General features: G+C 55.1%; 1 protein-coding gene across 10 annotated transcripts in view; it reads left to right on the top strand.

Moving 5' to 3' along the window:
* Window positions 1–26,871, top strand: part of DNM2 (dynamin 2) — an 86,677-nt gene that overhangs the window by 45,768 nt on the left and 14,038 nt on the right. For 3 of the 10 annotated variants that reach the window (XM_021704955.2, XM_021704952.1, XM_021704950.1), the window contains exons 5-14: window positions 2,408–2,506; window positions 6,846–7,006; window positions 9,707–9,849; window positions 12,062–12,197; window positions 13,401–13,468; window positions 14,077–14,215; window positions 16,520–16,606; window positions 18,563–18,633; window positions 21,948–21,999; window positions 22,953–22,964. In XM_021704955.2, the coding sequence (XP_021560630.1) occupies window positions 2,408–2,506; window positions 6,846–7,006; window positions 9,707–9,849; window positions 12,062–12,197; window positions 13,401–13,468; window positions 14,077–14,215; window positions 16,520–16,606; window positions 18,563–18,633; window positions 21,948–21,999; window positions 22,953–22,964 (968 nt within the window). Of the gene's footprint in view, window positions 1–2,407; window positions 2,507–6,845; window positions 7,007–9,706; window positions 9,850–12,061; window positions 12,198–13,400; window positions 13,469–14,076; window positions 14,216–15,410; window positions 15,550–16,519; window positions 16,607–18,562; window positions 18,634–21,947; window positions 22,024–22,952; window positions 22,965–26,871 lie in introns of all 10 variants that reach the window. The other 7 variants (XM_044914711.1, XM_044914703.1, XM_044914715.1 and 4 more) reach the window with 4 other exon arrangements.

Raw genomic sequence — 26,871 nt, 5'->3', positions numbered from 1 at the left:
TTCTCTTTGGCATATGGCCCCTAGGAAAAGGCCCTCCTGGGATACAGCATCTCCCGTGGGGACCAGCAGTGCCGGAGGCCTGCCCCTGGGAGGTTGTTGTGTGGCAATTGGGCGTTTCTCCTCAGCTTGGTCCCCCTCAGTCAAAATGGCAACAGCAATCCTAGCCTGTAGAGCTGCTGAGAGGACTAGAGATGTCCCTGTAACTGCTCAGGGGCCAGGCAGAGAAGGTAAAAGGTTGATGAGTTAGTGAAGCCAGATGGGGCAGTAGGGATCAGTGGGGACTGTGGCGTCTCTGGCTCGGGGCATTCCGGGTCAAACTTTTCCTTGGGCCATTTATTAAGTACCTGTCAGTTAAGTACCTGATACATGCCAGGCTCTGTTTTGGCCTTGGGGACCCTGCAGGGGACAAAGTTGACAGGGCCCCTGCCACTGGTGAGTTGATGTTCCAGGGAGGGAGACAGAAAACAGTAAGAAAATAAGCAGGTGGGGCAGTTTCAGCCAGAAGTAAGCACTGGAGGAAAATCCAACCCTTTGAGAGTGGCTGGGGTTGGGGGTGTGGGGGTCAGAGGCCACTGAAGATGTGAGGTTTCAGGCAAGACCAGAATGATGAATGATGAAAAGAGGCAAAATCCAGGAAAATGGCCAGTGATGCTAAATAGGCTGGGCTGGATTTGAGCCTGGGGTGCCCAGAACATGGTGAGGAGGCCATTGTGGCTGGGGCAGAGGAGGCGACGTGGAGGGGGTGCGACCGTCCAAGGGGCCTTGGTGGCTGCCGTGGGGACTGGGTGTGTCCTGCATGTGTTGGTGGTTATGGAGTGGGACACACACTGAAATACGATTTGCAAAATGCCTCTGACTGCCTGATTCCATGGTGGTTCGGAGGGAGTCGGGGACCAGGGAGGAGCTGGGGAAAGACGGGCTCTGGCGCTCCGCTCCCTGGCTTCTGGTCCCCAGTCCGGCCCGAGGATGGCCAGTGGAGGGATGGGAGCTGACGGCCCTTTCACACACTGGACTGTGAGCTTTTCAGAGTCGAGGGCAGGGCTCCGAGTATCTTTGTCCCGAGAAGGACACGCTGTGTCCCCATGGTCATCCCAGGCATGGTCTCCCAGGAAAGGCCACACCTATCCGTGGGCCCCCCACAGGCTCCCCGTGCCCCCGGTCCAGTCCCATGGATAGAGCATGATTGTGACAGAGATGCCACAGAGGCTTGATCGGGTGGTAAGGAAATGGACGTGGGTTCAGTTACACTTGTAAACTCAATGTTGGCTCTTTTTCTGGCTTTGGAAGTGTTCATAATTATTACCCCCAAAATGTCACCGTTATAAAACACAGAATCTAAGAAGCGACCGCTCCCCTTCCCCTACAGAGATACCAGTGGCCACGCCTCAGAAATAGCCTCTCATAGTTTGTTCTCCCGTGTAAACTCACATTTTTAAAAATGCGGTGATCTTTCCTTATTTTTCTGTACACTGTGTGTGTGTGTTTCCCTGTTACCATCGGGACACATGTGCACAGCATCCACCTAGCTGGCCACTCTCACCTCTTCTTTGTTCATAAATGATCCTCCAGTGAAATGCAGCATTTCCGGTAGAGTCCAGGCCTCCAGGCCCCCTCCCCAGTCCCCCCCCGCTCTGCCTCTCCCCTCCCTGCCTGGCACAAGCTTTGTGGGTATTCACAGCTGTGGCCCCTTCACCCTCCAAAAAGGTGATGGCACCTCACAGCCAACTATGAACAGGCAAGAGCACCAGGGAGAGCACAACTCTCAGCCCCACGAAGCCCCCCTTAGCACCCTCTGGAGATCTCCCTGGGCTTCCTGTGTATCACACATGCACGCACGCACGCACGCGCACGCGCGCTATCACAGAGGATCTGTAGACCCACCAGGGCCAGCTGATCTGTAGGTGAGCAGCTTTGCTAGGAGGGTTCCCTTGATTCGAGGTGACCTGGGGACAGGAGGAATCCGATGAGGTGGTTTCCAGAGTGGAATTTTGGCCATTCAGGTGCAAGGTAGCCCTAGAAACAGTCACCGTGGTTTTGCGTATGATGTTGGGACTTTGCGGGTAAGTCAGAGACCACAGCATGGAGACTGAGCCTGGATTTTGAATTTTCATGAGGTCTTCCCCTGACACTGCGGCAGCAAGACACTGTCGCAGGTCACAGGAATGACAATGACGGTGGCCAGTATTTACTGATTGCATGTTTGTCACAAGCCAGTTTATCTTCATGGAAAACCCTCTGAGATTGGTGTGGCTGTTGTCTTCACTTGACATGAGGGAAACTGGGGTCCAGGCAGGTGACGTTATAGCTTGTCCCAGGTCTCACAGCTTGGAAGTGGAGATCCCCCCTCCCCAGGCTGCCAGCCCAGGCTCCTCCCTCACGGCATCCTCTGACCTCTGGGCTCTTTTAGGCCTGCGGACCATCGGCGTCATCACCAAGCTCGACCTGATGGACGAAGGCACTGACGCCAGGGACATCCTGGAGAACAAGCTGCTCCCCTTGAGAAGAGGTGCGGTTGGGCGGGGAGCTGGGAGCCATGGGGGGCGGTGGCTGGGAGGAGGTTCAAATGACAATGTTTTTGTCCTTATCGTTACCGAAACCTGGACCGATGCCAGGAAGTATGCACAAATAAGCACCCACCACTGCCTGTTTCCCCACGGCCCAGAGTAACTGCTTTTTCATGTCTTTTTCTTCTGATTTGTACATGTTGACTTTCCATTTACACAGTTAACACCTGCTCACTTGGGGAACATAAACCTACAGAAAAGGGAAACCAGAGTCATCCACAGCACCCCCTCTCCCACTAGTTCCTACCTTGTGGCTCTCCTCCCAAAAATGTTCCCCAGGATGTATAATTAATTAATTAGCTTCTTTTCTTCCTTTTCCTTTTCCTTTCCTTTCCTTTCTCCCTCCCACCCTCCCTTCCTTCCTTCCGTCCTTCTGATTTATTTATTTATTTGAGAGAGGAGGGGTGGTGGGAGAGAGAGAGCGTCTCAGGCAGACTCTGCATTGAGGTTGGAGCCCGACACGTGGCCGAATCTCATGACCCTGAGATCACGACCTGAGCTTGAAACCAAGAGTTGGATGCTTAACTGACTGCACCACCCAGGGGCCCCAGGATTCATAACTCCTTCCTTCCTCCCTCTCTTCCTCCCTCCCTCCCTCCCTCCCTCCCTTTCTTCCTTCCTTCCTTCCTTCCTCCCTCCCTCCCTCCTTCCCTCCCTCCCTTTCTTCCTTCCTTCCTTCCTTCCCTTTCTTTCTTAGATTTTACTTATTTGAGAGAGAGAGAGAGCTCCCGAGTCAGAGGGGCAAAGGGAAAGGGAGAGAGAGAATCCCAAGTAGACTCCCTGCTGAGCATGGAGCCTGATGTGGGGCTCGATCCCATGACCCTGAGATCATGACCTGAGCTTGAAACCAAGAGTTGGATGCTTAACTGACTGAGCCACTCGGGTGCCCCAGGATTCATAATTTTTATTAATGTTCATGCTTACTTTCTATTTGAACATTTAAAAAACATTCTTGAAAGTAGAGAGAGAAGTACGAGGAGCCCCCATGGACCCAGCCTTAGTGTTATCAACTGTACACAGCTAATCTCAAATCCCTGAATGTCCTCCCCTTATTTGCTTCCTGGGGGACTACAAAGCAAATCCTTGGCATCATATCATTTTACACATAAATACCTACGTTTCTGGTTGAACAGCTCCCTCACCAGCCCCTTTTTTTTCCCTCCTATACCATTTTTTGTGGAAGAAACCAGATCGTGGCCCACACTTGGGATTGGGCCAATTGTTCCCTATAAATTGGTAATTAAATCTAGATGGAGAACCTGATAAGGTTCAGGTTTAGGATCAAGTTTAGATCTTCTGACAGGAATAGCCTAAATATTTTTCTTTTCAAAAAATTAGAATAGCAAATACTTATTAAGTGTCGGTTACGTACTAGGCACTGCTCTGTGCCCTTGATGTGTGCGGGCGAGCTCATTGAATCCTGCTAACAATCCAGATTATGCGGTGGCTCTGTTCCTATCCCCATTTTATGGATGAAGAAACTGAGGCACAGAGAAGCTGAATACCTTGTCCCAGCTCACAAAAGTAGGATGTGACAGAGCTGGTTTGGAATGCCGGCTCTCCAGTGTCCTGCCACTTTGTGACCTACTTTTCCATTTCACTTAGCAGAACAGCAGAGTGTTTCCCCATGACAGGCAAATATTCTTCAAGATGACTTCAAGAGGTCCTGTGGAATCCCTTATATGAGGATTTGTGGACCGTTACTCAATCCCTATTTGTTGGACACTGAGGTTATTGCTGTTTGTCACTGTGGCATGGTGTTGAGTGTCCATGTAGGCTTTAATTTTTAAAAAATTTTTAAGCCATTTTCTTAATTGCTTTCCTTTCTTGCCCCATTCCTTCCCTCGGGGGATCTGCTGTCAGCTGTAGGCACCCTCGGCACGCCATTTAGATCTTTTCCTTGGCCCCCACAGATTCCCTCCTCCAGGTGTGGGATGGGCATGGGACAACATTCGGACCTTGGTTTCCAACCTTCCGCCATCCGTGCTGAGCCATTGAGTAAGGAGAGGTGGCTGCCAGGGTCAGGAGCCAAAGAGTGCATCTGCATCAGAGGTTTAGGAAGGAAGAGTTGGTGCCGAAGAGGGAAGCAGACCCCACATGTCCCCATCCCCTCTGCCAGCCACCCCCACCCCGTGCTCTTCCCACATGTACTGGGGCCTAAATTTTAGTCCCCGAAGGATGCTACCTGGGCTCAGCATTGGTGCTGGGTGGCTGGATGACACAGACCTCTTCAGCTTCCTTCCTCCTCCCTCACTGTTGTCTGCGTCTGCCCTCCTCTGTCCTCTCTGTTTCTAAGAAAGTCAGCCCTTCCTCGCCCCACTCTGTCTGGCTCCCGACTTATGCCCTCAGGCCTCCCACCCTCAGTGTTCTCCTCTTGTCCTGTGCCTTTTAGAATCTCCCAGCTGCATCCTTTTTCTTGACTTACAGAAGACTCAGAGCTCCTGTGCTTTTAGGAACCAGAATCCCAGCCAGACCACTGTCTCTGCTCCCTGCTGTTTCCTCCTGCTTACTGTTGTGTGGATGATAGTGAGTTTGGGCTTCTCACCAGTCTGGGCTCACATCTGAGTTCTCCTGTGGCCCCTCTCTGTGACCTCACCTTGGTCATTTCCCTTCATCTGTAAAATGGACATAATGGCAAAGATGGAGAGAATGAAAGGTAACCAGTCCTGCACAAGACTTGGCAGGATAAATGGCAAGCAGACACCACTCCCCTCCTCCCCAAGGGAAACCTTGAATGCCCCCCACTGAGAGCGGGGTATATCTGTGTATGGATCTCTTTGGGCCTTTTGCCACCTCTCCCCAGTCTACCTCTCCAACTTTCATTATGTCAGTCAGGATGAAAACAATCCCCACGTCTGTTTATTGAGCACCTACCGTGGGTCATGCCACTCGGCTGAGTTCTTGGTGTCCCATGACACCCACCCACACACCCATATTGCTGGACGCCTTGCATCCACACTTGGGGACCCATGACTATTCTGGATTTTTTTTTTTTTTTTTAAGTAGGCTCAATGCTCAGGGCGGAGCCCAACATGGGGCTTGAACCCACAACCCTGAGATCAAGACCCGAGCTGAGATCAAGAGTCGGACTCTGAACCGACCGAGCCACCCAGGTGCCCCTGTTCTGGTTTTTTGAACACCATCCCCATTCTCTTCTCTTCCAATTGCTTCATGTCCAAAGAGGGCAGATCTTTTCTTCACATTAGCATTTTGATCTTAAATCCTGTTTTCTATGATTAAAGAATTCTAGAATGGTTCCAAAGGTTGTCCAGCCCCGCCCACAAGTCCCATTTCTCATGTAGTCATGGTTACCATTTTCTTGTGTCTGATACAGAAAATTTTAACCCAAATACAATCATCTCTAAAAAGCTTCCCTCCCGTTGGCTCCGAAGCATTAGCCATCATTCCCACCTGCCTGCCATGTGTGGTTTTGGACTTTTTTCTGTTCTGTTCTATTCATTTCTCTGTATATACATATCCAACCTTTACAAACGTAACAGCCGTAGAACAGGTTTTATTTATTTTATTTATTTATTTTTAAAATATTTATTTATTTGACAGAGAGAGACATAGCGAGAGCAGGAACACAAGCAGAGGGAGTGGGAGAGGGAGAAGCAGGCTTCCCGCCGAGCAGGGAGCCCGATGTGGGGCTCGATCCCAGGACCCTGCGATCATGACCTGAGCTGAAGGCAGACGCTTAATGACTAAGCCACCCAGGTGCCCCTAGAACAGGTTTTAATACCTGGCAAGATGAGCTGGTCCCTCGGGCACCTGGATGGCTCAGTCGTTAAGCGTCTGCCTTCAGCTCAGGTCATGATCCCAGGGTCCTGGGATCAAGCCCCACATCGGGCTCCCTGCTCGGCGGGAAGCCTGCTTCTCCCTCTCCCACTCCCCCTGCTTGTGTTCCTGCTCTCGCTGTCTCTCTCTGTCAAATAAATAAAATCTTTAAAAAAAAAAAAAAAAAAAGATGAGCTGGTCCCTCTCCCCCTTCTTTTTTGAGGTGGTTTTCTTGTCTCTAAAGCTCAGTTTGGGGGTTTCATATTCTCCAGAGCTTTCCTCTGTCCCCCACCTCACACCAGGCTGGGCGTCACCCCTCCTTCCTCCAGACACTTCTGTTGCTTTTCGGGACTGCTCTTTGTGTTCATGTTCTCCGCGTTTCTGAGGAAACTGTCCGGCTTGTGGCCCGGTCTGTGAGTGACCTATGGGACAGGGTCCATGGTGGGCATCCAGGCACCTTGGCCTGCCTGGCACTGCCCCTGCCCTGACCGTCTGTCCCCGCAGGCTACATCGGCGTGGTAAACCGCAGCCAGAAGGACATCGAGGGCAAGAAGGACATCCGCGCGGCGCTAGCGGCTGAGAGAAAGTTCTTCCTCTCCCACCCGGCCTACCGGCACATGGCCGACCGCATGGGCACCCCGCACCTGCAGAAGACCCTGAATCAGGTACGGCCAGGGTTTTGTGCTGGTGTAGTCCGCTACGCTGCTGGCCGTGGTCCAGAGCAACACGGGTCCCAGCCACATTTGATTCGGGCCCTGACGAAGGGGGGTTGTTCCGTGAGTCTCTAGCGGCACAATTATCTCCATTGCTGTTATTGTTGCTTTTGTTTTAATTATAATTAAATACTTGGAATTGTCTAATCAGCGTACCCAGAGGTTTGCATACAGTTCCTGGTGTCGGTGACCTGGTGACAATGGCCTGGCCCTCACCAAGGCAGGGTGCCCGGGAGCGCTGGACGGGACCTCTGCGGGGCCGAAGCCCAGCCCCACCTCTGACCGGGTGGCCCAGCCTGTCCGAGCCCCTGTCCCCTGGGTGTCAGCTGGGAACCATCACCGGCCGCTCTTTCTGTACCGGGAACGTATTCTCAGCTTTCGGAAACCACGAGCGTGCCGTGAGGTGCCCCCGTCTGACCCCCCTTCCACCCGCGGGACCCACTGTCAACTGTGCCTGAACTTCTTTCTGTCCATAGAAGCAAAAAGGACTTTCGAGAATCACAGTTCTCCCTTTCTTACCGTAAAGGATGACGTAGTTGTGGATGCCTCCCTCCCCCCGCCCCCCCCGTCCCGCATTTGGGTTTTTCTGCTCAGCGCTATCTCCTGGAGCGCTGGCTGGGCCGAAAAGCACCCTTCCCGTTCTTTCTCGTGGCTGCGTCGTGGTCTCTGAACGCACGGGCCGCAGGCTGTCCCGCCAGGCTCTCTCTGGAGAGCGACCACGAAGGTGGCCATTAATGTGAATACCGTCGTACGGCTCGTGTGTGGATTTCTCTGGAGAGTACAATCCCTGATGGGGGATTACGTAGGCACGCTGTGACAGGCCGTGTCTGTCCTTAGGGCAGTCCTGGTTTGTCCACCCAGGGTTACAAGATGTGCCCTTTGGATACTTGGTGGCAGCTTCCCAGAAGGGGGGAGGAACTCAGAGCCACAGTCAGGCAGGCGGTGGGGGCACAGTGGCAGCGCCCAAGCAGGGCTGTGTCCTCAGGAAAGGCATATTTCGAATGTGGGGGCGCAGCCTCGGAGCACGTCCCCAGATGAAGGCACGATGGGGGCCAGGAGGAGCCAGTGCAGAACAGGAAGGCAGAGGGGGCAGCTGAGGGGAGCAAAGGGGACGGAACGTGTCCAGTGGGAGGCAGCGGTTGGCCTGGGCGAAGAAGGGGGAAGAAGGGAAGTAAAATGCCCCGCAGTTGGTGGGGGCCTCCGCTGAGGGCTGGCACGCAGGCAAGGGGCCTGGCTGGCCTCCGGGGGGCCTGGCTCTGCATCGTGGCACTTCCTGGAGCTGTGCCCACCCCTGCCCCGCATTTCCCCGTGAGCACAGCGGGGCTGCTCTCGTGCTCTAGGATGCTGTCAGACACTGGGGTGAAGGTCTGTAGAGCGTGTAGCCTCCATGCCCCCCTTAAAGGCCTGCGGCTCCCACAGAGCGGTCTGGGACCAGCCACTGGGGCAGGGCCCCCAACCACAGAGGACTTCAGCGGGGCCATCAGATTCATAAGCACCGAGTGTGAGGCTCCCTCACACCTTCTTTGTAGCTTGAGGATGGACGCTAGTAAATTCTTGTCTGTTGTGGGAAAGATGGCAGCAAGGGCTTCTTTTCACTTCTAGGGTATTAGCTGCTTTTATGGCTTTTGTTTTGTTCCCTCCCTCCTGCCCCCGCGTCTCTCTTTCTGTCTATTAAAATAAAAAATAAAGTCATACAGCCCAAATACAGTGACTATCCCATTTCTTCCCATGTGGTGCTGGGTCCTTTCCCCAGCGGTGGCCAGTGTCACCACTAACTGGGCTGCCTTCTAGCAACGCTCAGGGCCTGGAGAGACCACTGTGTCTGTAAAGACCCCCATCACTACCTCCCTCTCCCTCCTCCCTTCCCTCTCCCCTTTCTTTCCCTTGCCTTCCCTTACTTCTTTCCCCCCCTTAACAGCGGTTTGTTTTCTGTTCTCTCTCACGTTTTCTCTCACCACCCATCCTGAGGCTTATGCTGTAACCTTTTCTGCAGCGCTGCTTCCTCTTACAACTTGTGAGCAGTTAACACCCCGTGATTCCAAAGCAGAAGAGGAGAGGAGAAGGGGCCACAAGGAGAGGCCCCCTTCCTACCCGCCTGCCCCGCTCCGGCCTTGCTTCCGCTTTTGCTTCCCGTAGAGCTTCCTTCTCTCTGTTCGGGCAGCTAAAACTACGTTCTTCCTTTTCCCTGTCTTCCACAGAAGGAAGCACATGCTGTTACGTTCTTTTCATTGGGGAGCTTGTTTCCATCTTAGTTTATAGGGCCCGTCCCTGCGTCTCTCCACCTGCCTGTTGTTCCATGGCCCAAGTGGACCATCACCCACGGGCCAGTCCTTCAGTGCGTGGGTCCTTGGGTGGCCTCCTGGGCCTCTCACCAGAGCACTTGTGGGAGGCTGTTGCTGGTCGGCACACGTGTCATGTGGACCCTGCGGCACGGACAGCCTGGTTAGCTGCCCTACGGGGGCTACCTCTCCTTGGCCCAACGACTAGTGTGACTCCAGCCGGAGAGTTCCTTGGCTTTCTCCTGAGGCTGGGTGGTATGCTGGGCTCAGTGGGGCATCTGGGCATCGGTCCTTGGAAGGTGCTACGGGCCAGCCCCTTCCCGGCATCCCGCCTGTCCTAACCTCTGAGTTCTGGCCTCTCTCCCTTCCCCAGCAACTGACCAACCACATCAGGGAGTCGCTGCCAGCCCTGCGGAGCAAGCTGCAGAGCCAGCTGCTATCCCTGGAGAAGGAGGTGGAGGAGTACAAGAACTTCCGGCCCGATGACCCCACCCGCAAAACCAAAGCCTTGCTGCAGTACGTGCTTCCCCCCCCCAAGCCCCCCAGCCTGGCTCATGGGGTCCTCCGCCCAGCCACAGGGTCCCAGGTCCAGGCTGGGTGCCGGTCCCCAGTTGTCCATCTGTTCACCTAGTGTAACATTTGTGGAGAGCCTCCTATGTGCGGGGCCCTGTCCTGAGCCCGGGGTTGCCACAGTGAATGGGGCAGACAGCAATCCCTGCCCCGTGTGCTTAGGACGGGGATGGGGGAGGGATGGGACAGAAAATAAGTAAGAAAACACGTCATGCATTAAATGGTGAAATATTAAGGTGGGGAAGGGGCTAGGGTGTCGGGATGGGCCTGGGGGTGCCATTTAAAACAGAGTGGTCAAGAAGGCTGCGCTGAGACAGAGTCAGGCAAAGACCTGGAGAGGTCAGGGATGGGGGCCTGGCCAGTGCAAAGGCCCTGAGGCAGGACTGTGGTCTGCAGTGTTGGGAGGGGGCTGTATGACAGAACAGAACGAGTGAGGGGCAGAGTGGAGGAGGGAAGGGGATGGGGCAGAGCATTCAGGTCTTTGTGGGCCACAGGGAGGAATTGGGCTTTTGCTCCAAGTAAGGTGGGATCCATGGAGGGTTCTGAGCAGAGGAGGGATGGCCCTGATTCAGGTATCATAGGCGCCCTCTGGTGGCCGTGGGGAGGACAGACATGGGGGACTGGGGTGGGAGCCAGCTCTCTCTGCTCTGTCCTTGGAATTCTTACTCGGACCCTGAGTCTTACTCGGACCCTGAGTCGGTGCTCACTGTCCCAGCTAAGAGCTGTGGGGGAGGGACTCTTCACAGCCGTCCTGCTGTGAGGCAGGGGGTAGGTGTGCCCCACGATCCCAGGCTCTCTCTCCCTCAAGGCTTCTCTTGCCTCTGTATTCCCGGTTTCTGGACTACCAGGAACCCTGGGTGCTTGGCTAGAGTGCGATCCAGAAACTCCCTGGCAGCTCATAAGGCAGATGGTGCCACCCATGTGGCTCCTCCCCTGGACACACCAGAGGGACACCACCCGCAATGGCCATCATAACCCTGCTGTCCGTGTCCATCCCTCCCCGCCCCCCGCCACTCAGCACTGCATGGTGGAGGGTTCAGGGGTGAGAATGCTTTTATGCTCAAACTTAACACTGTTTACTTCTTGTGGGCAAAGAGTTTCTTGGGATCTGAGATCACCCTATGCCTGCCCTCCCACCGGGTGTTCAGGGAGAACCCTATTCACTGGCAGCCACGCCTGGCTGCCCCGGCGTCTTGCAGGCATCGGCCGTGTTTGCTCACGAGAGCTGGGCATCTCTTCGCTAGCAAACTGTGCTTCATGCTGCTGGCCCAGTGGGGGCTGGTCCCTCAGTTGCAGCAGCTCCCCTTCAGGGCAGACTGCACGCAGAACTTGAGGACATCAAGAATTTGGAGGGGGGCAGAGATCCAGAAATGATTAAGGCAGACAGTGCAAGAAACTGGGGAAACCACTAGAAATGCTAAGAAAAACCGAACACTAATAAATACTTTAGTTTTCCGCTGCTCACATGGTCACAGTACTAATCAGCAACACTTGGAGACCTTTTTAAGGGCTGGGCTGGGTTCCAAGGGCCCATGTGTGGTATTAACATATTTCATCAATTATGTGAGCACTTTTTAAAAAGAAAAACATTTTAACTTCCCTGAATTCAGAAGTTTGAGGTGAATCACCATTAACTAGCCAGTTTTTGTGGCATTTTTTCTTTTTTGTGGGGGTACAGACTAATAGTGCTCTTTAGGATTGGTGATTTCTTGGAGTTAATAAAATCTAGAAGTTCTTTGAATCCTCACAATGACCCCATGTGGGGACACTGTTAAGATCAACTCACTATGCAGAGGCTCAGAGGCTCAGAGGGGCAAAGACACCTGAATTGTGTGGAGGGGCTACCTTTTCACTCACAGTTCTGCCTGGTCAGGGCAGAGGTTGCTAAGCTGTGACCTCACCCCCCACTCTTACCATCTGCAAAATGGGAGTAAAAACTGCTACCCACCAATCACCGTACTGGGCCCATAGAGCGGGCCTGGCGTGTCGTGATTGCGTGCCATGGGTAGTCCTGTAATTTATTTGTTTTGGTCTACGCGTACATCGTGCTGCTAAAAAAATGAAAAGGAGCACATAAGCCACGGCTTGACTCAGAGCGTGATTCTGGAGCTGTGTCACAACCTCCCCTCTGACGTTCGGGTTCTCTTTTTCCTGGTAGGATGGTCCAGCAGTTTGGGGTGGACTTTGAAAAGAGGATCGAAGGCTCCGGAGACCAAGTGGACACGCTGGAGCTCTCCGGGGGTGCCCGAATCAATCGCATCTTCCATGAGCGGTTTCCCTTTGAGCTGGTGAAGGTAGAGCTGCCGGGCTGGGCCCTCCTGACTCTGGTCAGGGCCTCCTCCCAGGCCAGGGGGTCTTGAGCTCCTGCCTCCAGGCTTCTGCCCACTGTGGGCGGAGGTGGTGGAGATGTCACCTTCGGGCTTCCTTCCCTGAGCAGGCAGCTTCGAGGTGTGCAGCAGACCCATAGGAAAGTTCCATTTTTGCCCTCTGACGAAAACCAATACACATTCTTTGCAAAATACATAGAAATCATAGGTCGATTCTCATGGGAAAATGCCCTCCTCGTGGCGAAGGGGAAAAAAAGCAGGTTAAGGAGCCAACACGTATAGCATAGCATACAGATAATATTTACAACACCCTTCCACATGAAGGCTGTGTCTCGATGTGTGTCTTTGCATAGACAGATCTGCAAGAATACTCATAAAAATGTCAGTTGTGGGATTTGAGATTTTTTTTGTTTATTTGCTTGAAGTTTTATACTTTTCATACATCATTTTTATGAAAACCAGTAAAATTATTTTCAATAGAAGATCAAAAGCTAAAGGGATGAAAACACCCATAATCCTAACATCTGCAGACAACTCCCGTTAGCATCTCGGTGTTTGCCCTTTCAGGATTATTTCTGTGCAAACGGGTAAGTCCCCAGCATACACACAACACAGCACATCTGCTCATCCATACTTGAAAAACTATTTATTGTGTCTCTGTACCCTGCTTTTTTCATATGGTGGCCATCTTTCCAAACCAATCATTTACATTTCATGCACTGCTAATGGCAAGATAATATCTTATGGATGTCCCATCATACATTGAACCAGTCTCCCATTATTAGACATTTAAGTTGTTTTCACATTTTTTAGCAGTTACGAATAGTTCTATGAACATAACTAATTCTCATGAATTCCTCGAGGTAGGTTTCTAGACCGTTTAAAACTGCCTGAGAGTATAGTTACGTGTTTGGAGGACCTTGATTGGTACTGCCAAATAGTCCATAAAAAAGTTTATGTGAATTCATGTTCCCTCTGAGAGAGAGTGAGAGTGTTCATTTCAAACCATCCTCGCTGAAATTGGGTTTTAATGTTTTTAAAAATTTTGACCAGTGAAATAGTCTGCCGTGTGAAAACAGCCACACACAGGACATACGTTCCCCAAATACACACCTGTTGTGGGGGTGCCGCAGGTACCTCTTTGCATGTGAGTGATTTGTCTGCTCTCAGATGGAGTTTGACGAGAAGGATTTACGGCGCGAGATCAGCTACGCCATTAAGAACATCCACGGAGTCAGGCAAGTTCCAAGGGGAGAGCTGCCATGTTCCCTTCAGCTCCGCGGCGCCACTCTCCAGCCAGTTGGTCCCCCATCCCTCCAGGTGCCCTGAGTGTGAGGCCTGGAGAGGGCTCCTGGGTGGTTTTCGGTAGCTTTAAGTCTCTCCCGTGGGCCTCCAAGGGCACTCGAGGGCGGGTGTGCTGTCTTGTGTGGATCTGTTGTAGGCCACGGGGCTGCTTGCCGCCCTTGGGTTAAATATAGGTTAAACTGCCCAGTCAGTTGGCATGAGCCCAGCTTAGAAAGCTCACTGTAGCTTTGCCCCGGGGGGTTGCGGGGAGCCAGAGCTGAGTCACGATTACAGGAACCCAGCATGCGTCCCCATCACAGGTCCCCCGTGAGACTCCTAGGTCCCCTCTGTTATCCGACAAAAGTAGTCACTCTGGTTGTCCAGTCTTCCATCAACCCTGGGGTCCTCGGGTCATCCTGTGGGTTTCCAGGCAGTGGATGCAGGCATCCGACCCCCAGACCTGACTCAGTCTCGGGGCCCTGGCCCGTGCCTATGAAATTGCTGACCGTGCTTTGTTTCTCTCTGACTTATCTCCCCTACCCCCGGGTACGGATGGTTTTAGGACCGGGCTCTTCACCCCGGACTTGGCATTCGAGGCCATTGTGAAAAAGCAGGTCGTCAAGCTGAAAGAGCCCTGTCTGAAATGTGTCGACCTGGTTATCCAGGAGCTAATCAATACAGTTAGGCAGTGTACCAGTAAGGTATTGGGCCCTTGGCAGGGTGACTCCTGGCCTTGGAAGCGGGGGTATGGGGGTTTGGTATCAGGCTCCCAGTGCTGCTCCAGCCTTTGCCCTTCCCCCCACCCAGATTGCCTCAGTTTCCAAGAATGTGGCCTTCTCCCTGGGGCTCGGGCGGCGGCGTTGGACTGGGCGTGATGTCTGGGAGGGAGGGGGGGTGCGCCAAGCCTCCAGAACTGGCCTGACTGGTGGGCAGGGCTCCCTGGGACCCTGATACCAAGCCTAGCATGTGTCTGATGGACGTGGGGGTTTCGTTGGGCTGTCGCTTTGCTGCCTTCTGGGAAGCAGAGAGGGACCCCGCGTCAGCTGTTGGGAGGCCAAGCTCCCTGAATCCCCCCCCCCAAGCCGTCACCCCTTCTTAACGAATGCCTGGCACCCTCAGGCTTTCTGGAGCCAGCCACTTCTCTGTCCCCAAGGCACTAAGAGAGGTCCGAATGCTGACAGCAGACTGAGTGGGTGTCCGGCCCAGCAAAGCTGGCTCTGCTCCTTGCTGCCTCCACCAGGAGCCCTGGCTCCCTCCGGGTGTGGAGCTGTCCCCCCAGGCAGCACGTCCTCCCAGCCACTAGGCCCCAGGCATCTGTGTGCTGGTGTTCACGGGCCACCATCTCTGGCTGGCGGGACGCACTGGGCTCCCCCGCAGTCCTGGTTCCCAGGGCAGCACGCTTTGGCCGGACAGCTGAAGTCCTTCCCAGCGGGCGGTTTATGCTTGCACGTCCGCAGAGGCCCCAGAGCCCTGGGTCAGTCTCCTAAGGCAGGGAAACTCTGCTTGAGCCTTCTGTCTCAGTCTGGAACAGCCCCCATTTGCTTCTTAAGCTTCTTCGATTAGAAAAGGGAGAGAGAGAAAAACCTAGATGGGGTGGAGATTATTGTCCTAGAGTCCACTGTCACAGGTGTGAAAATTCGAGGGCTTCACATTCCCTTCGCCGTCTGAATGGTGATACTGACCCCCTAGCTCCGCCCCGGCCCCAGCCTCCCCTCCGACCCAGGACTCCTCCTTGATCTGAAGCAGCTTCCGGGGCAAATGCGGGCACAGGCTCCTACTTGCATGTCACTAACCAGCTGACTCTCCTTTCTTCTCTTTCTGTCTCCAATCCCACGTGTGTGGCCTGCACTGTCCCTGGGTGTCTTTCTACCTCATCCCGCCCTCCGCATGACCCAGGACGGGGCTCTTCACCCCCGACATGGCCTTTGAAGCCATTGTGAAAAAACAGATTGTAAAGCTTAAAGAGCCGAGTTTGAAGTGTGTTGATCTCGTGGTCTCAGAGCTGGCCACGGTCATTAAAAAGTGTGCCGAGAAGGTAACCGAAGGTTTTGTTGTCACCTGCGCATTTGTCCCGCATCTCCTCTCCCCCCATGTTAGTCTCCACCTGCGCATCTGGAAAGTCTGCCTCAGCAGGCACCCCCTTCCGTGGGCTGCCTTTTGCTTGGCAACATCTCAACTTTGCCTGGCAGACGAGAGGGGGGAGTCGCAGTGCCTAGGTGTTCCACGTTTCCAGTTTGGGCTCTGATGGGGACGGGAGGCCTGGGGTGTTGCCAGGGACAGTCACCAAGCAGGCAGTGGGGATGAGCGGCGCACCTGTTCCCGGAACCCCTAATTAGAGGAGGAGGGTCTCCACCCGTCACCCAGCGTGAACTGTGACCGGTGCGCGGACCTGCGAGTTTGTGTGTTACGGGGCAATTCAGAGGCTTTCCACTAGTGACTTTGACCGTCCGCCTAGTTTTCCCCAACACGCGGACTTAACCCAAACCTTGGAGGGTGGGCTTCTCTGTGTTTGGTTCAGTTAGGATCGGGGAAGAGCCTTCTGTAAGGGGGTCCCTCTGAGGTAGATGGCCCAGATGCCGCTCCCGTCATCCTAGAACAGGCGCTACTCACTCACGAGCTGGGCGAGCGTTCCCGCCCCACTGGCCCGCTGGCCCTGATTAGGCTTGGTGTCCTTGCTCTCACCCCGTGCTGGGTGGAGGGGGTGGCCATCACTCTCAGGCAGTAGACACACACCACCCACTTTCTCTTGCCACTTTCCACCTTCAGATCCACTCTCAAAAAGCATCTCTGCTCGTGCGTGGGCGCCCTGTCACTCTGTCTGGCACACCGTCGCCCCACCGTCCCCTTCTTGTCTCCCAGCTAGGGCAGCTATGAGACAGGAGTGCGGTGGGGACTCGGTAGGCCCACCCCTGGTCACTCCCCTTCCCCCGTGTTCTCTCTGTGGTTCATGTTGTTTCCTGTGCCACGAGGACTCAACCAATGCCACCACCCCCCCCAACCCCCAGCTCAGCTCCTACCCCCGCTTGCGAGAAGAGACGGAGCGAATCGTCACTACCTACATCCGGGAACGGGAGGGGAGAACCAAGGACCAGGTAATTGGCTTTTTGTTTGACTTTTCAGGTATAATTTACGTGTGTAATTTTTTTTTATGTGCTTAAATCTTGAGCATACATTGCCTTGAATACTGACAGATGCGTAAAGCAAGGTGACCCCCACCTCAGTCAGACCCCCACCTCCGTGACCCTCAAAATTCCTGTCCTTTGCCCCACCCCCAACCCCCAGGCCCTGGCAACAACTGGTCTGCTCCCTTGTCCAGAATGTCACTCAAATGGACGCGTGTAGTATGTAGCATCTTGGTTCTGCCCTCCCTCACTCAGCGTAGAGCGTTCAGGATTCATCCCTGTTGTACAGGGTGTTTGCGAAGGTTGTTGCTATTGATTGCTCAGTGGTGTCCCATGGTGTGTGTGGGCCACAGCTTACTTACCCGTTCGCCCAGCAGAGGATGTGTGGGTGCTTTTTAGGTTTTAACAGTTCCCTCGTGGAGACCGTCCAGAACACACAAGGACAGAGAGTGGGGCCGGTCCCCACACCGCTGTGGCATGGGTCTCACCTGTCACGTGCCCAGTGAGCCCACGGCTGTCCTTTCGTCCCCGTGGGGCCCTCGTCTGGTCTCGGCCCCTCCCCCCAGTCGTCCACCGTGACCTCTTCGCCGGTGTTTGTTCAAACCAGAACAGGCCCCCGTGTTGGGTTCGGGTGTGATGCCCCCTGTGTCACCATCAGTGGAGCAGGACATGGCTCATTTGTCCTTCAGAGGGTCCCCCAGTCAGCCTGTGCCCCAGCCCATGTGGCTTCTGTAGCCCGGAAGTTGTATCAAAAGCTTGAAAGATTCCAGTTCATTTTGTCGTCAGGGATGTGGCTGTCCCTTCGCCACGCCGGAGTGCCTGGTTGTCCCACGGCCAGCACCTCTGGGCACTGGCCCAGGGCTCTGGCCCATGGCGCTCAGGCTTATAAAACCAGCAACAGTGGCTCCCATGCACAGAGCCCCCCAGCATTTTCCAGCAACCCCACAAGGTCCAAGTCCCTGGCGTGTTTCACGCTTGAGTGCTCAGAGGCACGGTGAAATGACAGGAAGAGGCAGGGTGTTGTGTAAAGGCCTGTCCCTTAGCTGAGATGATATCCTGACTGGCTCCTAGTTGCCTGGGTTTGTGTGTTCCATTCTCATGCCCTCACCTGGCCAAATTGCCTTCGCTGTGTTTTTGTTTCTTTTTTTGTTTGTTTTTTTAAGATTTTATTTATCTGACACAGAGAGAGAGAGCGCACAAGCAGGAGGAGTGGCAGCAGGGAGCCTGATGCGGGGCTCGATCCCAGGTCCCTGGGGTCATGACCTGAGCCGAAGGCAGACACTTAACTGACTGAGCCACCCAGGCGCCCCTAAATATTTTATTTATTTATCTGTCAGAGAGAAAGAACAAGCAGGGGGGAGCGGCAGGCAGAGGGAGAAGCAGACTCCCCTCTGAGCAAGGAGCCCGACGCGGGGCTCGATCCCAGGACCCTGGGATCATGACCTGAGCCGAAGGCAGACGCTTAACTGACTGAGCCACCCAGGCGCCCCTGCCTTTGCTGTTTTAATGTAGCACTTACAACACACCAGGTGCTACTCTAAACATGCTGTGAATTACTTAACCCTATGCAGTCGGGCCTCTCGTTGCCCCTTCCCACTGTTCAGTAACCTGTGGCCAAGGGTCCCACCACCAGGCAGGGGCCGAGCGAGACTGCAGCCCAGGTGGTGAGCCCCAGAGGCTGTGCCTGAAGCCACCACATGGCTGCCTCACTTTGCTCTGTTGGCCCAGGCTTGCTTTTTTGTGAGGCCCTGAAGGTTCAAAGTACCCATGCCCCCTTCCCTCTGCAGATGTACCCCAAGGTATGTATGTGCCTGGGAAGCAGTATGGTTCCAGCCCCCCCTGCTGGTGGGTGTGGGAAGGGCTCCCGCCATTGCTATCCCTGCCAAGCTCAGCTTGGTGCTCATAGTTAACCCCGCTTTCTTCCAGATTCTTCTTCTGATTGACATCGAGCAGTCCTACATCAACACGAACCACGAGGACTTTATTGGATTTGCCAAGTATGTACTTTTCAGGACAGTGGCTGGTGGGTGGCACCAGTGCCTGCCCTCAGAGCCAGGCCCCGAGGGAGGTGGTCGAGTTGGCTTCCCTCAGCCAACTAGGGCAAGAGGGTCTTTCTGTCAGGGTACTGGGGTGAAGCCTGGAGCCGCCTGGGGGTATCTGGAAGCTTTCCTGGGCTAACAGCAGCCCCCATCCTCATTGTTCTCAACACGCCTCCTGTGGGGCCGACCTCTGGTCAGCCGCCTTGGGAAGGGTGAGGCTGGCAGCATGCTTTCCTTCCTGCGTGACTTCTCAGAGCCTTCCATAAACTGTGCAGCTTTCCCCAGACTCCCCCATCTGCACTTGGCCCTTTCACGGAGCGTCTCACAAGCTCTGGGCTCTGACTCTGGGGGCTGCTCTCTGGGAGGTGCTGTCCAGGCCCTCCGTGGCTTCCGTCTATATACCATAGATTCAAAACTGGAACTTTCCATGGCACCTGGATAAGGGGCCAGCGCAGGGATCTCTGATTTTGGCATGATGTAGATGTAAATGCTGGTGGCCTCAAGCATCACTCACTGACTCCCTCAGCCCCTGGGCCCGCCCTCAGCCAGCTTGGGCGTCATGTAGATTGTTCTGGTGGCTCCTGAAGGTCTTCTTGCCTGAGCCCAACAGAATCACAGAATCAGCAGTAGCCAGCTTCCTTGCATTTGCTTAGCATTTCTGGTGTGTGTTCTCTGTGCCAGGCTCTGTGACACAGCAGTGAGCAAGCACAGACCCAGGTCCCCACCCTCAAAGGAAGGTCCCGTGCCAGAGACAGACATGCACCAAACCATTTAAGACACAGTGCCATCACTGCTGGGGTCAGGGCTGTGTGAGGCTTGTGTTGAGTCCGGAGGGCCACCTTCTGGCCTGGCCTCGGGGTTGCAGGGAGGCTTTCTTGTGGAGAAGTGCCTGTTAGAGCCCAGTGTTGGGCTAACAGGCTGGACAAGAGGATCTTTCACTCAGGGGTCTCTGTGCTGGACTAAGCACTAACTGAGTGGAACATGTACAATTGCACTCAACACAGTTGGTCAGCTGATCTTTGCTGGGCAGTTGGTAGGTGAGTGGAAGGAATGAATGAATGAACGAATGAATGAGGGCATGATCAGAAGCTGCTCCCCATGCCCAGATGAGCCAAGGGCCCTGGTTGGGCCGTCCCTGCTTTGGGAGGGCTGGGGGACCCTGACCACGGGCCGCACCGCAGGTGCACCCCCTGCGCCTCTTCCCCCAGCAGCCAGGTGTGTGGGGGCTGAAAACGCTGGTCCCCCTCTTTGGTTTGCTGCTGTTTTCCTCACCTTGATGTCTCTGCTTCTCACACTTCATCCACAGTTCCTTCTCACAATCTCTCCTGTTTTTCCTTTGACCACTCCACTCTTTCCTCTGGATTCCTGGGCCTTCCCACTTCCCCCAGCTGTTATTATACTGAGCAGCTGGTGACCGGGTGGGTATTGCCTGCTGTGTGCCTTTTTCCTGGTGTGTGAACGGGGTCGCCCTGGCTGGGCGCGGGGGCCCAGGGTGCCAGGCTCCGCCCAGCCCAGGCACAAGTCAGGGTCCCAGCCTTGGGGGGGGGGGATGTCCCTGCGGGCCCACTGGATAGCCTTGGAGCACTGTCTCGGAGCCAGGCCCGGTGCAGGGCCTTTGGGGCAGGACGGTGAACAAGCCACACTTAGCCTTGCCCTTTCAGAGCCCACAGGCTGGACACGTGTTATTGATCACTTTGTCACAAGGCAGACAAGAGTTGGAAAGGAGAGTAGGTGAGGGGCTGTAGGAAAGTGGAGCAAGGGATGTGGCCTGGAGAGACCGCCAGGTGACAGTCAGGGGACCCAAACAGTTTTGGAGACAAGGAAGGAAGGCCAAGAAGCAGGGAGGCATGGGGAGACCAAAGCAAGGTGGAGGTGAGAGACCAGGCCCCGTTGCCAGGAGGGCCCTGTAGGCCGGGGGGAGGACTTTGGACTCCTTCCCCCGACCATTCCCCACTCCCTCCCATCCCCCCATCCCCAATAGCAAGACATTCCCGATTGGGTAGAGGCAAGGGAAAGGGGCAACTACATCAGCTGCCAGGGGAAGGTGGGAGCCAGGAAGCCCCTCGGAAGCAGCACATCCGGGACCTCACTGGCATCCAGCCATCACTGTGTGTGGCTTAATCAGTCCTGTTTCCTTCAGACACTGTTGACCGAACTCCATCCTGTGCTTAGATGTTCTGGGCTGCTTTCTCACTGCTCTCTAAACGCAAAAACCAGGACCCAGAGAAAAAGCTCTATAATGAATCCACTGAATGTTAGGAAAATTGTTGGATAAATTCTTCCCCCGTACTTAATGTTTCAACCTTTACTGATCTAGGAAGAGAAGCCTATTTCCTTAACTCTCTCTCCCCCTCTCTCCTTCTCTCTCTCTCTCTCTCTTTCTCCTTTATCCCAACAGCCAGCTTGAACTTTCAGGTACAGCCCCAGAGGCAGCCAGTAAAGGAATGAAACAAGGTGGTTTGCCTTGTCATATTGTGAAAGTTCCTAAAGCAATATGTATTCCTAAAGGAATATCTTATTCCTAAAGGAATACGACAAGAAAAGAAAATAGGATGTCTAAGTTATAGGAGATATCCGTTATTTGCAGGTGGCGTTGTGATTGTCCCAGTGGAAAACAGGATGAACAAGGGAGCTGAGTAGGTTCCCACATACAAGATATGTGACCTTCATCTGTGTGGCACAAACTAGCTAGGAAACAGGATAGCTGAAGAGGAAAAGAGATCAGGGACTATAGACAAATAAGGGACCTTAGAGAAACACACCCTGTGGACCTTATCTCTCCTCTGCATTGGGCCAGGAGCCATCCAAGATGTTTTCATGGTGGGCAGCTGTCCCATGGTCTGATCTCCCAGGCTGGCCAGCTCTGTGGTCAAAGCCTTTGAAGACTTGGTGCCGGGGTCAGTGATGGGAAGAGAGGGTGGGAAGAAGCCTCAAGTTTGACCCTCAAACAGCCTGGTGCTCAGGTTACTCTGAAGCCACTGCTGCCCCCTCCCAGCCACCTGGGAGTCCAGCTTCTCGGGCCCCCGCCTTGGAGGCTCTGGGGCCATTGACCTCTGGAAATAGCTTGGGAGTGGCTGAGGTCAAGGCCTCGAAGCCTTAGTTTAACTAAATACATTTTCTTGTTGCATGAGCCCGACTCTTTCCCTTGGGCAGCCCCTTGTGCGTAAGGGGCTTCTCTCTGCCTCTGCCCTTAGCTGACCCCTTGACCTCCCCAAGGGACAGAGTCCCTCCCGCGTGTCGCCACACGAGTCCTCTCTCTGCTTTGTTTTCAGCGCCCAGCAGAGGAGCACACAGCTGAACAAGAAGAGAGCCATCCCCAACCAGGTAGCCCGCCCCCCTCAGCCCATAGCTCTACCCTTGGGGCCGATGGGCACTTAGGGACCACTGAGCCCAGTGATGGTGCCTGGCTCGTGGCATGTCCTACCAGACCCTTTACCCCCACTCCCCAGCCTCTTGAGTCTGTTCAGGTTTTGATGTTTCAGGAAACCCATCTTTGAGCTGAAGCTCTGGCACAGGCTGGGGGGCAAATTTGTACACCCACAAGGCCCTGTCTGACATCCAAGGCCACACTTAGAACTTGACCCTTGAGAGGGGGGCAGCCCAGTCACCCATGGGTGTCTGCAGACAAATTGGGTTCCTGGTCCTAGCCCCAGAGACTCAGAATCTGTGGGAGGGCCTGGGTGGGAGGCTGCATTGTGATAAGCAGTTTGGGGAGCCTGCGGGTGCTTTGAGCCCCATACCCGGAGAAGCCCAGAGCCATGGGAAGGGTTTTCTACCTCGATGTCATGCCCCAGCCAGAGGCCTTGGGCATGAACAATATGAACAGAGTCATATATGCCCGTATCAGGTGCCTCTTTTTTTCTTTAAGAAAACACATCATATTTGCAAAAATTTCTGTCAGTGCCCACCCCACTTCTCCACATTAGATGGGGTGGGGGTGGGGGCAGGGGTGGGGCTCTGCTATCCTGCACGATTGTAGAGCCCTCTGGAAAAGAAGGATGTAACCACTGCATGATTTTTTTGTGCTTGCCGTAGGTAATACATATGTTGTTGCTTTTTTGTTTCGGGAGATGATAATGAATTAAATATTAACACCATGAATATAATTAATAGCATGTAATTTTTTTTCTTTTGCTGTTTTTTTTCCCCTGCTCTTCTCTCCTCCCATTTTTTGTGCTTTTCCTGCTTTTTCTCTGTCCCCTCATGTCCCTTACGTTTCTTTTCCTCTGCCTGCTCTTCTTTGATTTACCCACAATCCTAACTTTGCATTTTCAAAGGGGGAGATCTTGGTAAGTACCCACTTAGCGTGGTAGCAAACATTAGAGAACCTAAGAGTGGTGGAGACCCCGCCACCCTGTAATGTCCCTAGAATAACGAAACAACTAAAAATCAAGCTAACCTAAAAACCGCCTGCCATGGCCAACGCCCGCCGGACTTCGTGTTTCCCTGGCCATAAGCCAACTCACACAGACACTAACCTGACCACCATCCTTGTAGGAGGCCCACCCTCCAGCCCATTCCTGACACATTTAGCTAGTTTCCTATAGGTCAGGGATGGCAAATATTCAGCTAACACCTCCCAAGCTTCCCTCCCCTCACCTCCCTGGCCAGGGAAGATTTTGCTTAAGTCCTACTGGAACTCGTTCTTGCCGCTGCCACCACTCCAGTGCAGACATCACCATGCCGAAATTTCCTCCTCCTGCACTCACGGCAGACATTACTAATGGATCCAGCACTCTTTCCTTTGTGCCTCTCCCTGGCTCTGCCGGAGGTAGGCACAGCTAATCAATCCTGGCATTCTTTCCTGAGCATGCCACCACTCCCCATTCTGTGGCAGATGTGACTAACTGGTCAAAGAATGTTTTTTCCACGTTGTAGCTTTGCACGTGACACCCCTCCAACACCCATGAGAGACATGACTGATTGATCAGGGAGCTCTCTCCTGGATGCTGCCACTATCCTTCTGTCCCCGTGGCAGATACGATGATTGATCAGATCTGTTCCACTTGCTCCCTTCTCTTGTATCTGGCCTGCGGCAGACATCACTAATCGATCCTAGCACCCTTTCCGGCTGCGTCCGGAATTCTCACTAAGGTGGCAGCTGCCACGCATTGATCAGTGGGGCTGCCCGCGATGAATGGTATTTGCCATCCCTGTTATAGGGAACACCTCCTCTCCGAGTGTGGCCCAGCCCAGTGGGGAGCAGGTGCTGCTCCCATCTGAGAGGTGAGCTGCTTTCAAGGTGCTCACCTCCAGGCAGCGGGCTTCAGCCCCAGCTCTCCACCTCAGAGAGCAGGGCCTAGGCCTCCTTTCTCCGGGATGTTCTCCCACCTCCGGCCCCTGAGGCACTGGGCGGCCCAGCTGCTGCCCTCTGGCAGGGATCTTCTGGTGAGCCCTGGGGGTCTTTGCAGTAGCTGAGCCGATCCTGTGTCAGGGCTGCGCTGCATCCGGGGCGTGGAAGGTGCACAGAGAGCCAACGCTGGGCATGGTCGGGTGGGGGTAGTGGCAGGAAGAATGGCTGGTCCTTAGGCCTGTGGCTCCCACTTTTCCCCATGTCACCCCCAGTGCTCTTTGAACTGTTTCCTCCCTCCACACGTGGCCCAGGGGCCTGCTTCTCGCACCCCAAGAGGTTTAGTCATTCTTTTCCTGCCAGATTCCACGTCCCCAACCACAAAGCCCAGCCCTGCCACATCCGTCAAGGCTGTGGGCCCCCCGGGTCTCCCAGCCATGGTTTCCATTCCTGCCCCGGGCGACTAAGGCTGAGACCCTCACCCAGGAGGAGGCTGACCCACCCTGCCGGCGGGCCCCAGCTTGCTGCTTCCTGCCAGCCGCCCGCCCGTGCTGCTCCCGGCGGCCCTTCCTCCCGTCCCGGGCGTGCCTGCATGCCTGTCGCTGTGCACCCTGGAGCGTGGGAGCCTGCATGACTCTTCTGTCCCCTGCCCCCCTCCTTCTAAGCCAGGCCCCTGGGGCACAAGTCTGGCTTTTGGATGAGGAGGCCCAACTCCCTCTCCTCTAGACTCCACGCGCGCATGTGTCTGCAGCCCACGGCTTACAACTCCCCAGGGTGGGATTTCGTCTCTGACCCCACTTGGCTCCCACACAGACAGCTCTCTGGGTAGCTCGAGGGGAAGGGGACCTTGGAGGCTTCTCCAAGTCTACCCAGCAGCCTCCTGCCTCGAGGCTCAGCTGTGCCATTCCCGGCCCGGCCCGGCAGTGCCTCCACCCCGAGGCCACACTGCCCATAGCGTGGCCAGGGCCCTGTCGGCCAGCTCTGCCCGCTGCTCACTGAGGGTGGCGGCAGGTGAGCCAGGCCCCTGAGGAGCCGGTGGGGCACGTCTGCCCCCTCGGGAGCTAGGCTGGGCCCCAGAGTAGAGAGTCCTCACCCTGTGAAGATTTCTCTTCTGGGGAGCGTTCACCACCTGTGTTCACCTCCTGCTCCCCTTCCCCTGGTTGTCAGTGACTGAAGTTTATAGAAGTATCTAATCTGCCTGGCCTGGGCTAAGGCTAAGCAGGCCCTGCCCTGCCCCCTGGGGTGGGGAAGGAAGGAGCCGGTGTGAACACACAGACCGCACCGCCCTGGGGCCAGGGACTCCTTCCCGGGTCATGTGCAAGATGGCCTCGGGCCTGAGTCTGAAGACCAGCCTTGCCCCCAGCGTGACCAGACATTCCCCTTTGCCTGGGCCTGGGGGTATTCCCAGGACTCCAGATGTTCAGTCCTAAACCAGGGTGCCCTGCAAGGATGAGCGTACTGGGGCCGGAAGCCTCTGCCCCCTAGCCCGCCAGGTAGCCCATGGTTGGGCAGGTGCTTCCTGGTGGCCACAGGTCTCCCCAGTGCTCTCGTCATCACTAGGAGGCCTGGAGAAGGGCTGCCAGGTGGGATCCCGTGCTGTCCCCAGCCTGGGCAAGGGCTTCCGGGTAGTGCAGGGGTCCCTGGGTGCACTCAGGCCACCTCCACCTTCATGGCCTCTGAGGCTCAGAGCCTGATTCCAGCCATAGGAGGCAGGGGGCCCTGTGAAGATTTGACAGGCTTGGGGGCAGGTCAGAGAGCAGGGGATGAAGACCCTCTTGAGACCCACCCATTAGGAAGACATGTAGCCCCCAGAGTTATCCCTGGAGCCCCATCTCCGGTGCTTTTGCCACGCCCCACCCTGGGGGGGACTCCACACCAGTCCTTCCCAGCTGTCCTTGGCCGCACGTCTGTAGCTTGGCCCGGTCCGTTGCTGCCTGGGCCCCAGATGGCCCTGCCTGTGTCTCCATGTGCTTCCCGCTGCCCTGGGGTCCCCAGTCCAGACTGATGGGTAGCTCCGGCCCACACATACCTCATGACCCAGGGAACATAGGACCATGGCCCCCCAGGCTGCCTACATATAGCTGTCAGGTGAGTCCTCTGCGTAGGCCTGGGTTCTGCCTCCTACTCAGATACTGCTGCGGCCAGATGAGCCCCATCTGGGGATCTTCCAGCCAGAACCTTAACGTGTCAGAGAAAAGTAGGCCTGCCCCCGGGTTTGAAGCCAGCGTGGGGCATGATCCCCCTGCAGGTTCCCCAGGCTCAGACCTTTGGCTCCAGCCCTCTGGGTGGAAGCATCCCTTCCTCCTAATTTCTGGAAAGAGGCTGTGGGGAAGGGAGCCCCAGGACAGAGACTGGCCACGATCCCTGTTCAGCGCAGGTCCCTTTGCCCACCGACTGTCCTCCTGAGTGAGTTGGGCAGATGAGCCAACAGAATGGGCAGCAGAGTTGCCGCTTCGTGTTGAGCCTCTGCTGGTCAGCCACGAAAGGAGAGAAAGAACCCCTCCATTGTGTAGCAGGTTCCTCCAGCCTTCCCTCAACAGCCGCCTTCCAGAGGGTGCAAGGGGCGGGGTCTGAGGGCAGCATGGTACCTGCATCTTGCAGGTGTGATTCCTCCAATGGTCACGTCCCATGTGACACACGTATGGGCCCGGGACCTTCCCTGGGCCCCTTCTAGCCGGGCATACCCGTTCTTGCCTGTGCGAACAGAACCTAACCCCGTGTGTGTGCAGGGGGTCTCCTGGGGGTCCGCTGCCTGTCAGCCCTGGGCCTGCGAGTGAGCGTGCATGCCCTGTGTCTGTCTGCCTGGGCATCCCATGTTGGTTGCCAGTGGGAAATGCTTAGGGGCAAGGTGGAGTTGGGTCGCCTGGCTTTGGGCTGGAGGTGTCCCTGCCATGGTCCCTCTTCCT

Source organism: Neomonachus schauinslandi, chromosome 1 (assembly GCF_002201575.2).
Source record: "Neomonachus schauinslandi chromosome 1, ASM220157v2, whole genome shotgun sequence".
Lineage (NCBI taxonomy): Eukaryota > Metazoa > Chordata > Mammalia > Carnivora > Phocidae > Neomonachus > Neomonachus schauinslandi.
This window is presented reverse-complemented; position numbering and strand designations above follow the sequence as displayed.